Here is a 12,525-nt window from a genome sequence, read left to right as displayed (position 1 = left end):
CTTTGTTAATATAAAAGTTTAAGCTATCCTTTTTTTTTTCGCAACTAGATTCTCAAATCAATTAAACCACATTCTTTCTTTAAATCACATTCTTGAGGGAAAAAGGAAATACGAGAAATAATTGACTGGTTAAGCTTTTTTTTTATCGCTGTAGACATATTCCCATACTTTTTTATATAAACCCCACAAACTTATTTTCAAAGAGATTTTTAGTGAATTTTACCATTTGTGTTGCTATAATTTTTTTCGCGTGTGCACTGCACGGGCGGAGCTACTAATATATAGAATCGACCACATTTCATCGTGCCAATATAAAAGGGGGGAAAAAAAGGAAGACGAAGAAGTACAAACACTAATCTTGCCTCGGTTCATCTTTCATGATATTGCACTGATGTTCATGTCTAAAGCAATACAGATATACTAATACCTACATCAGAACGTCCTGCTATTTTCGGTTGTATCCACTTGAAAGAACAAATACATGCAGATTGTAATCACTAGAGATATATCCCCAGCAAGGAAACAAATATAACACAGTAATATTTGTATCCATATCCTCCATAGAGAAACAAATATTGTAATATATAAACAAATCCACTCTTTTTACCAGTTTATTGACAGGAAAACACAGATAATTGCCTTCAGTTCCTACACAATTTACATTGCCCTTCAGTTGTCTACTAAGAGAATTACGAACAAAATTTTTGAAATGTAATTCTCAATTATCTTATGGGTAACTAACATCCTCGAGCATGTTCTTTGCATAGGTAGATCACAACTATACAGATACTGGAATGAATCACAACATACAATCTTCTGCAAGCAGGCCGACAGGAGGAAAATCCACCTTACAAAATTGAAGGTTTGATTCGATGTATTCTGAGAAAGCACGGGCAGAGCTTACGATATTTAAGGAACGAATTTTGCCCATCAAGTAGAACAAAAACTGCGTACCCAATTGATACTGTAGCGTAGGCACCCAATTTCCTCGTGAAACTTGTTTATAGCTGAGGAAATCGTTATAATTAGACGAATCTGGTATAGCAGCATTCTCGGCCACTAGATGAGTTTAGATGCTCCTCTACGTCAAGAGTGCTATTCACCCTCAGCTTGCTCATCATTAACATCTTTTGCTTGTTGATCGTTAGCATCTTTTTCTTGTTGATCATTCACAGCCTTTGCTTGTTGCTCTTTCAACACTTCTCTTGGTGTTTTGCCACTTCCCTCTCTGCTATTTGAGTTTTTGCCTACGCTGGAATCCTCAGAGTTGCTTGGTTTGCCCTAGCGTTTATATAAAGTACAAAGGATGCAAACAGTAAGACCAAAAGAACAATCTGATATTCTGAAGCAAATACCTACGGTATAAAAAGCATGGAGTACCATGCTTTCTCAGAGAATGGAAATTTAGACTTTCAAGGAGCATAAAAATTCAATAGTTGCATCTGCCAACTCAGGAAATACCTAGTTATTCAATAAAAATCTGGTAACCGAACTAATCACAGCCCGATTAGTTATTTTTAATAATTTGCAAATTCCATGCCATGTGTCCTTGTGTGTGCCATTTATTTGTCAAAAAGCATTCTTTGCCCACATGACACAGGATTCATGCCAAAAAAATGGGTGGTATTAGTTATCCATCCTCTTTCATTGTTATTGCTTCTTATTTGGCATGAGTACGAAAAGCAAATGATCACTAAGCCTATTAACAGCATGAGTTTAAAGTTCATGGCCATTCAGATGCTACAGCCAGCCAGCTAGATTTCTGTCTTCTAGAAATGGCCATGCACAAAGTTGCCCTGTTTAGGAGTTTATTTTTAAATCATAAAGCGCTATATCAATTCTCCAAATGATGCTGTTACTACTGTGCATGTGACCGAGCGGAAAAAGCTCCATTAATTAGGATGAAAAGAGAAAACAGGTTTCAGAGACTTACCTTGCTCCTGTCACGCCATCCAACAAAGGGAGAAAGTAAGCTTATCCTTCTGACGGGCGCATCTTGAGAGGATTCTTGCCGTGGGGTTCTACAAAAAGAGCATTCAAGTTGTGAGAAAATTTGAATTTTCTATTAATGCTAGACAATATTTCCATGACAAATATGGACTATAATGTAACAATAGACAGTTAGTATGGTAATACTCAAATTCACCACTTCAATTTTGAACATTTCCTATGAATATAAGATGAATGCAGAAGGATAAATAGACGTAATTCACTATAACCAGGCCTGTTTTAATCAGAAACAGTGGCCTTACAGTAATTCTTCAAAAAGAAATGGTACCAAATGAACAACAAAACCAGTACCTTGGAGATGAAGGTGCAGAGACTTTGAGTTGACTAGAATTATACTGAATTGTAGCCTCCAACATTGTTTCAGCCATTACAGCCCTCTTCTCCATTTGTCCATATAAAATCATAGCTTCTTCATATTTTTCCTGCATGCATCTGGTAAGAGTGTATAAAACCATAAAAAAGTAGAGGAAAAAAGAATGATATGTATACTCGAGTTTGGCTAGAAACTTCTTGAATAAAGTTTGAATTTTGAAAATACAATCAACACATTAGCTGTTGATGTGCTTTCATTGTGCATTTTACCATGATGGCTTTACTTTATGGTGTGTACGTGCACACACATAAAGTCAACAAAGTAGTTACGCCAGAAACAAACACACAAAGTTAATGCAGAAGCAGAGACCAAGTAACTGGGAAGGGAGGTTTACGAAGAATAGCTGAGGAGATCCACTGTTTGTTTGGTTTCTACAACACAGAGAGCATTGCGTGCCAACTTAGTTTTACCACTGGAACCATGAGATGAAAATTTCAATCACTGGATATGCTATCCTTAGTCTAAGTTTCCTATTCATCCCTATTTCTGATGCTAAAGAAACAAAAAAAGAACCGACATGTTACGTTCATGAGATCTGTTTAATAGTTTCCTATTCATCCCTATTTCTGATGCTAAAGAAACAAAAAAGAACTGACATGTTATGTTCATGAGATCTGTTACGTTAACATTGTTGGAATTGGTAGGATTAAATTCTAGGCTTCTAGCAAATTGCTTCTTTGGTTGATTGTATTCTGATGCTGTTAATTTCAAGGCTGACTTGTCTGTGAAAATTTTAAGTTTAATTATTATGTCAAGCTAGTTTCCTCCCGGCTTCAGCTACATACATGGTTATCTAGGGGAGGTCCACACATTGTTTCTGTTATAGGTTGTTTCTGTTGAAGGTAAACAGGAATTTAAGGTTCAAGAAAATTTCTCACATAGCCTGCTAAAACTTCGTTTGCTTTCTAAGATTAACATATTTTCGCCAAGCATAATTTCCTCGCTACGACATAAACAGGAGCAAAATCTTTATCCAAAGTAGTTGGGTTTGGTTAAATTAGCAACCATCTTCTATAACTGGCTCCATCTTAGATAACTCCATTTAAGTATGATCATGTCGCTTAGCACACTTATTAATGCTTTCCTCACTGACCATCCTGATGTATGGTTTATCGTTTCTTTAATGACTATTATTATTTGTCACGCAGCACATTCCTAATCACCTTATGAACTGGGTGAGGGTGACAAACAGAAATACTCTCCCTAATGACATGACCTGAGAAATGGAATACCTGAAAGTTGAGGTGCATTAATGGTCAACCTACCTGGGTTGAAATTTCTATAATTGAGATGCTTTTATTTTCCTTATAAGTGATATAAATATTTTTCTCCATTCAGCTGTAATAAATTCTAGCTCAATCTAATCATAAAGTTTCTAATGCCCAATTGGGAAGGTCTGCACAATGATATTTTATAGAATCACAATTTTAAAGGCATTATTAAATGTGCAAACCCCAAAATCAATCTTGAATCAGCATGCTGGATTAGGTAAAAGCATACTGAAGGACAAGGAAGCACTAGCCTGGGACACACTGGTAGTTTGGCACCAATTAGTAGAGACATACAGATGTTTTAGATAGAAGAAAGAGTTTCAAGTTACAGGTTATTTTCCATCCAAAGGTCATTGAGTTATTAAATTACTTAGACTAGAGAAAAAAAGACAAATAAGGCATTCAGTGAAGCATAAATCAGATCTTCAAAGAAGAGAAGAACCTGTAGCACATTAGCGGCATATCGTTGAGCAGCAGCATCTTGCTCAGCAGAAATACGAGCATCCTCTGCTACCTTTTGTTCTTGTTCAACCCGCATCAAGACCTATATTAGTTACTGGAACATCAACTCACACATCAAGCACTTTAAGGTGTCCATGCAAAGATGTATATGAAGAAAAGGAGAAACCTCAAGCATTGCACTCTCTTGCTCCTGCTTTTCTGAAAGGGCCTTCCGCAACTCAGCTGCCTCTTGCTCTAACTGCTCCACCTATCAAGTGAAAGAATAAAGTTGAAAGAAGTACAGATTATGATTGGAGAAGGATAGTGATCTATATTATGAACACCAAAGTTCCATCTAAGCTCGAGTCTCATTAGGCAACGTTGAGAACAAGAATTTCTCCAGCAAGGATTTGAAATGACACATATTTCAAGTCAAATCTTGGACCATCTGTATGGGCCTTATGTTTAAAGTAGAGGTGATTTATAAATAAGATTGTATTACCAAATACCAATTCAAAAACCATAATTAAAACTCATGGAGAATGACAACAGAACGAGACCAGATTCAACCTGTACCCAGAAGGAACTCACAGAATTGGAATCTGTCGACAAAACTAATTAGTAGTTCAAAACTCGAAAGTATATGTTTAGCTCATCAGCTTTTACCAGTTACCCTAAACTGAATCCTGAGGCAATCAGAAAGAAGCTACCAGGATTAGAACCTACTGTAGCACGCCGCTGTTTCTTAATTCCTGGAGATGCCCATAAGCAACTCATCAATTTCATCTAAAGTGTGGTAATTATTAGCTGACATTGACAAATTTATGACGACATCAGGTTCATTAGATAGCATGTTGAATATATTTGAACTTTGAATCCAGATCAAACCACCTAATCAGAATGTAAATGAGAAAGATACAGTTGTTTTCGAGAAGTTTCATTTTAATACGAGGAAATAGGATCTTATAATCTGGCCTATGGTCAGCACCGTTTTGTTTCCTACCCTGAAAGAAATCTTGCTGTTTTCTGTGTCCATTTCTTTTCTTTATTTTCAACTTTTTGGTAATCTGGAAGTTTCTGTCTTACCTTTCTTTTTCTTCAGTTTAAGTGACTTGTTTCAGAGATTTCTCAACTCCAATAATAATTGGAATGGTTCACACTTTCCAATACATAGATGATAGAACACGCAAAATTTGACAAAATTAATAGTTGAATAGCACAAGCTAGCAAATCAGCATTGTTACTTTGGCAGTCAACGTGCGTCGATTATCCTGCTTTACCATCTCCATCAATGCTGTCTCCAGTTCTTCTGCTCTGATTAAGAGACAATGAACAAACAAGTATACTGAGATTTTGAAAAATCAAGAAGTGAATCAAATGCCAACTTCTGAAAAGGTATATTGTGATGTATCTCGAAGTATAAATGTTATTGGAAGTAGCATGCTAGCATGAAGCGGTCACTTCACTAAAACTACAAGTGTTGGACAAACAAAGTTCAAATCGAGAATGATTAAATGACCGGACAGTGGTAAACAATATAAACGAATTTTAGTTAAGAGACAAACCGCAAAATGCATAAACAGCAGGCATCATTCAAATGATGTAGAATTCCTTAAGAAATCTGAGCTCTAACATTCTGTACTCTTGGTATGTTCCCTAATATTTGCATTTTTGGAAGTGGGCCAGCATAAGATGGATGCTGGTAAAAGTACAAGGCTCGAATGGTAACAAAAAGACTGAAATTATGTGTACGGACATGTCCCTAACATTCTCATCTGAAGAGAAATTTTGGGAAATAAAGGCGCCATTTGTGACCTAGTTTTGCACATGTCTTTGAACTGCTGTTCCCAAGAAAACATCTCTACAAATGTTTAAAAAAAATTAGGTAGAAAAGAAAGCCATCCAAATGGCCCACCACAAAGGAACCAGAATTGAAAAAGAGAAAAATATCCCACACATTAAGCAAAAGTGTTAGGATGAGAATCAAAATATAAAATGATATATCAATCACAACAATTTCTGGACACAGTAGGAGGTTGTCAAATTAGAAGAGCGAGCGTTACATTATATAAGGGAATTAAAATACTATACGAAATGAAGAGATTCCAGGAGCAAAAGTTCAAGGATCCTAGATGATATGATCAATATTTCAGTGAGGAATAAAAATCCCAGATGGTGAAGGTCTTGTGGAAAAACTCAAAACCAAAATTTATGTGGTAGAAAATGCTTCCTCCGAGACATCCAACAAAAAAATGATATTGCCACAAACCAAAGCATATTGCAAATTGCACTTGGAAATGCTACAATACAGGAATCAGATTCCTCAAATAAATTAAAAAATATATGTCTTATTTATATTGTTGCATGATGGTATCTGATGAACTTGAAGCCCTTTAAGAGAAAATAGACAATCTAAAATGCAAGCAAGTGGAAACCTGAGAATAGTGGATCTTTTCTCCTCCAACAGTTTGCACAACTCGACCTTCAACCATGTGATCTGTACCAAATTCGCTATATAAATTCCAGAAAATTAAAACAATAGTGAACAACATAAGAAAAAGGTAATGTTCATATTGCATGCTTCAATGGGAATAAACCAACATGCACACCAATAAAAAAATGACAATACATTCATATATTATTTATTAAAAATACCATTGATACTTTTATGCAATTTTTTCCTTCCAAAACTGGTGATGCTTGTATACCAGCAAGATTGTTATCACAATCTTCATCCTCAATAGCGTGAATTGAAACAAAACATGTTTGAAGACCAAAACTATCAATGGAGTAGGAGTCCATGCCCATCAATTTTAAGTGCAACCTAGGTTACATGGGTACTTCTAATCTGAAGCCATACCCATACCTGACACGTATCTGTAACCATAACCATACCTAAACTACCTAGACACTCCTTGCATATATGCAATTATGCATACATTTATTTGGGCATATACTCAATTATATAATACATGTTTTAATTTAAAAGGCCTTTTTGGACATATATCCAACACTTCACATCCACTTCTTAAAACTTGTTGGACATATGTCAGATTCCGAATTATGACTTTGAAGGATTGTTTGGATGTCTAGTTCAAAAACTAGTGATTTTCCAATTTATAGTCTACACGCACACATGCGCGCACATGCACGCAGGCAGACACAAGGACATGTGCGTGTGCGCACATACGCGACGCGCATCACATGCACACGCACGCGCGCGCAGGCGCACACACAACCACACACACACACCACACACAGCACCACACACACACACACACACATATATATATATATATATATATATATATATATTATATATATATATATATAATATATATAATATATATATATATATATATAGGATACTGGGTATGAGTTAGCAGTTTCTCACTCTGGGCAAAATAAGCTACCAGCTCATTGCCATGTGAGCGCCCATCCCAATGTGACTAAAGGGGGGCTCAGCATGGGCATTTAGCCGATAGTCCATTTTACATTATTACAAGATGGTCTGTTAGCTCATATACATATTTTCCATATATATATATATATATAGCAGGAGAGAAAGAGAGTGTATGTAGCTTGTACCCATGCAACACAGGTGGCAACCTATAACATACATATTTGAGCAAGAAAATTCTGTAAACAGTTGGTTACTAGTTTTGAAATTGATTTATGATTATATTGCCTAGTTTCAAATTGCTTTTGTTTTTCCAAATTCCTCAACCTGACTTGTATGGCTAAATTTCACTAACTACTTTGTAACCTATCTTTAAAACTAGAATGAGCTTTTCTAGTCATGTATCTACGGAGTTCATCATAGTTTTATGAAAGATCAGAGTAGTCTTCTAGACAACATGCAAGTTTATGATAATTGTGTAATAAAAAAAAGTACACGTTAGGTATTTAGAACCAACCCAAAGTTCATAGTAGTTTCTCAAAATTTAGCTTTATTTTACTCCCAAAAACAACCCCATGTTTTAAAAAGCTACCCCATAACCCACCTGGGCTCCCACCTAGATCGAGGCGGTACCTAGGCTACCTAAGCGCTGCCCACCTAGATCTTGAGCGAGCCTAGGGGAGCAGCGACCGCTTACACAGATGGCACATGTCTTGACCGTGATTTTCTCTATTGCTACCTTCACCTCCTTGGCCTCCTACACCAACTACAAACACCTCATCTAACTCCTTCGACCTTTAACAACATCTTTTCATCACCATTTTAAAAAAATCCTCCTAGTTCTAGTACATAGATGCTAGGCGCTAGTTTGGCATCTCATGGTAGTTAGCACCTTTAATAATATTGATTGTAATTAAAAAATAAAAAAAGAAAATGCCAAGGCTCCCCACCTTAGCTCGCCAGGTACGACACCTAGGCTGCCTAGTGCTTTTTGTGATCTTGAAAACAACCCACTAACATCTATCACACCTAGGGCTCGCTAGCCCACTAATGCTATGTAAGCCCTAGGACCTACAGAATGCAACATATGGTTTAGCTCAATCCAACACCAAAATTGACTAGTTACTGCTGCACTTGGCCCTCAAGAAGTCAAGATCCATCATTTGAACCCTCTTAAACTCTATTAATTTCACGACGTGGGACTATTAGAGAGGCATCACAAAATCTGTTATTTGTAATAAAAAAATGCCATGCATCTAGTATAGGCTATCACCAAGATATAATAGGCTATATACAATGGAAAATTTTCCATATTTCGTAAAATAAATGATATGTCTACAGTTATTATATATGTCAAGTTCTGATTTTGGGTGTAGAGGCAACTTTTAAACTGTGAATAAAAAAACAAATGAGTTATCAAAATTCGAAACATTCTTCCATTCTAACATAAATCGTCCCTCAATCATGCAATTGAGGGTATGGTGACTTTATTCAAGATTGCAATGGCTAAAGTCCGCTTAACACTGTCAAGAAATCAGGACATGAACCTTAGTTGCCTACTTCTCATCTGTTTTGATTTATTGTGCATCATAATATCGGCTAGCCAATCTATGTCTATACAATATGCATACAAACTCTAAGCAGTGCATGTATCTTGACCTTGAAACGTTGACTAAGAAATAAACATTTAAGTGATTAAAGAAATTAATCCCAATTCAGCTATCCCAATTTTGTAATTAGGTTGTAGCAACAAAAATGTAAAGGAAAAGTATAACACTAACTTTGTCTAATATAAAAGACAAAAAAATATCACATCAGATTCTAAAAAACCTCAAGACCACCAGAAGGACTTCAGACTGTTATTGTTTTCGAAACATAAACTTTGTAACTCTTTAGAACAATAGATTTTGAATTATGTTTTTGTGAGAGCTACCACAAATTAGTCATATGTATTACATAGCCATTCATGTGATTTACATGCAGTCAGAATGTGATACGAGTCACAAATATCTAGATATTTCCATAAACAGTCGTAATGCATTATGTATCACCGAACTTGCAGATACTAAGTAACAACCTATATCTGAAATAAATTGTGAATTATGCTATTTTTCTACTGATTGTGCATATATCTTTAACAGAATACCTCATGGCTACAGTTGCCTAAAGTTGATAAAATGCCTCCAAGAGCAAAAGTATTCAGGGGATAAAATGCTTTGGCAGTGATTTAAATAAAAAAACATGTACAGATATGGTGCTTGCTCTGTAGATTTAGATCAAACTCAAGTTCAACTGAATGGAGAAAACATGGTCAGAAATAGAAGAAGGTAATATGCAACATAGCTAAGTTACAATTACATCACTGAAAAAAAAACAAGTGCTACAGCTAAACAGGGAGAAGATTTTGAATTTCACTGAATAACAGTTTTCTGGTAAGAGAGATGTTTTAGTTATTAGGTAAAAGTAAAACATTCATGGGTTTGGATTGGTCAAACCAAGAGCTGGAAAGGATGGAAAGATTAGTTTTCTCCAATTATTTATTTGATTGGTAATTAGAGAAGAGGCTAACTAGTGTTGTAGCTAAATTCACCGCAGTGAGAATTTATCAGTGTCACTTAATATTATGATCGCTAAAGGATTTCAGTTATTGGCTAGTTTCTTTATTTCTGAGAATCAGATCCATGATCTGTGGGTTCTTTGTTGTTATCACAGTATGCTCAAGTCTACTCCCAACAGATTATAACGTTGAAATAAGCAGGCAATATCTAGACTGTACAATTCGTATATAAAGGTATACATGGGATGATGCTGCATTGCATTACTGTAGCATTTGTTCGTCTTGCACTTTTCAGAAAGGAAGACAATCATATTTTAAGTTTAGGAAATAAAAAATTACTTGTTCTTGAAGATCAGGTACAGAATCCAACTCCGTTTCAGCAACATGACCATTGAAGTATCGCTCAAATTCGGCCTGCATATCCCCATTTGGATGTGTCTTACCTTCTCCTTCTTTGGAATTGGTCTCTTGTAGTAATGATCCTGGATCATGTTTGAAGCTATATAGTTTAGATGCAAGGCCCTTGGAGTCCTTAGAAGCAAGTCCTTGAGCCCTTTCCTCCATAGCAGCTAAAACATCTGGCCGATGTTTGTTTCGTAACTCTTGCAATCTTATTTCATTCACACCTTGGTAACCCATACAAGCTGTCAGGACAAGTTGGCTGCTGTCAAAGGTTGATCCAGCAAGGGATTGCAGTAATGTAATTGCATCTCCAGCATCCTTAGTTGTCACCAATGCAGGTCCTAGGTGACAGATCCCAGTAATTCCCAACTGATTCTTGTCAATATTTTTAAATCAATATGCTAGACCATTATAAAAACCCAAAGTGATTTACCCAGTACCATATAACTCCAGCAAAGCAAGAGCCGTCCGAAATATCATCACCCGGTTACCATCAAAGAGAAGGACATCCCAGATACGAATAACTGAATTATGGAGATCAGGAACAAAGATGTTTGCATGACATCATAATATTAGCTTAAGAGGAAGATACAAACAAAACTACACAAAAACCATTTTTCTTAATGGAATATTAAGTGACATGACATAAAACCTGACCACTTTCCCAGGGAAGCATATTCATAAAAATGGAAAGGAACCAAGCTCCAGTAACCCATGCCACTTGAACACCGAGGTAATCTAGATGATTAACTACAAAGAAGCATCGAAAAAATGCATAAGTGTCTAGTATATGTTATCTATGAAACATATGCATACGCAAAAGATAATGATGGAACCAATATGCATATTTTACATCATAATACTAACCCAGTTTTGAGAATTTCTCGTTCACTAACTCCTCAAAAACAAGTTGATCCACCTGAAAAGGATAGATGAATACACAAACATGTGATATTAAGAAGCAGCTAAATGCATTATTTAATTAACTACAACTTAAGTTCACAGGATCAGAAGAAAACCAAGAAAATGTTTGGCACGCCACACAGAACATGCGAGAGATGATTACCTGAGATTCTATCATTTCCTCAGAATAGTAGCCATCAAAATAGTCATCAATTAAACCCATTAAGGTCCTGACAGAAATCATTTACACTTAGGACCAAAAGACCGGATGCATCTATCTTCTTTTGCTACAAGTAATATTTCTTGTTGTAAAAATCACATCATGTTCAGCCTTCAAGTAACTAATCTTCAATAATGTACACTACTACAGGGTTTTTTCTGGTAAAGCAAACATACCAAAAAGCGTTTTCCTCTGGCATCAGCAACAGTAACAAGCCTGCAAAGAAGTTCATGGCCTGTGGGCATATAATGATAGACTATGAGAAATAAGTTCTACAAAAAGTTAAATAATGCAAAAAGAAGTGAAAAACATTAATTAGAGAAAGATACACCAACTGATGCACCAAAGCTACATGTCACAGAAGCACATAACAAAAGGTAAAACCTATCAATCACTAGTAAGTCAGATAACTCTGAGAATCACAATGATGTCCCAGAAACAAAGGTTGAAGTACGTAATATCCAAAATACATAAGAATAGGCCTAGTATTATAACAAGAAAAAGAGGGTTGTGTGCATCTAAATCCCATGCATGAGACCAGGAGAAAAGAAAAGGAAGAAGAAAAGGAAGCTTCTAGAGAGAACCATATTCAATTACGGTTCCGCAGATGAGACTACTTCAATCAATCTGAATATTTTTATTTGTTAAAGAGAGGCAAATTTGAAGCTGTAAACAATCAGATGGATAATATGAGGAACATGCATAAAATCTAGTTGCCGAAGACCTTATTCATATTTTCATTTCTCAAGTATATCTGTTCCAGTAGTATATAGCAGATTTAAGGTCAAAGAATAAATATTTCACATTTAAATAATAAATGTCAGGCTAAACAGTCCAATACAAGACTCTGATGAGGTTACTTATCCTAGTAGTATTTTTGCTCTAGTAAACTGAACTATAGAGTTTCTACAGTGACTTCTCACTCAATTTTAGCAATTAACTTGAGAC

General features: G+C 35.8%; 1 protein-coding gene across 5 annotated transcripts in view; it reads right to left on the bottom strand.

Annotated features, from left to right (window-relative positions):
- Positions 530-12,525, bottom strand: part of LOC109848049 (TBC1 domain family member 8B-like) — a 15,074-nt gene continuing 3,078 nt past the window's right edge. For 3 of the 5 annotated variants that reach the window (XM_020417326.1, XM_020417330.1, XM_020417329.1), the window contains 13 exons: positions 11,754-11,812; positions 11,521-11,587; positions 11,322-11,373; positions 11,112-11,204; positions 10,895-10,978; positions 10,392-10,795; positions 6,531-6,592; positions 5,340-5,409; positions 4,283-4,363; positions 4,097-4,198; positions 2,302-2,432; positions 1,934-2,021; positions 530-1,281 (listed from right to left, as the gene is read on the bottom strand). In XM_020417326.1, coding sequence (XP_020272915.1) covers positions 1,096-1,281; positions 1,934-2,021; positions 2,302-2,432; positions 4,097-4,198; positions 4,283-4,363; positions 5,340-5,409; positions 6,531-6,592; positions 10,392-10,795; positions 10,895-10,978; positions 11,112-11,204; positions 11,322-11,373; positions 11,521-11,587; positions 11,754-11,812 — 1,479 coding nt within the window. In that variant the 3' untranslated portion in view covers positions 530-1,095. Of the gene's footprint in view, positions 1,282-1,933; positions 2,022-2,301; positions 2,443-4,096; positions 4,211-4,282; positions 4,364-5,339; positions 5,410-6,530; positions 6,593-10,391; positions 10,796-10,894; positions 10,979-11,111; positions 11,205-11,321; positions 11,374-11,520; positions 11,588-11,753; positions 11,813-12,525 lie in introns of those variants that run through there. The other 2 variants (XR_002248680.1, XM_020417327.1) reach the window with 2 other exon arrangements.

Source organism: Asparagus officinalis, chromosome 7 (assembly GCF_001876935.1).
Source record: "Asparagus officinalis chromosome 7, Aspof.V1, whole genome shotgun sequence".
Classification (NCBI taxonomy): domain Eukaryota; kingdom Viridiplantae; phylum Streptophyta; class Magnoliopsida; order Asparagales; family Asparagaceae; genus Asparagus; species Asparagus officinalis.
The sequence above is the reverse complement of the archived record's forward strand: the minus strand, read 5'-3'. Positions and strand labels throughout refer to the sequence as shown.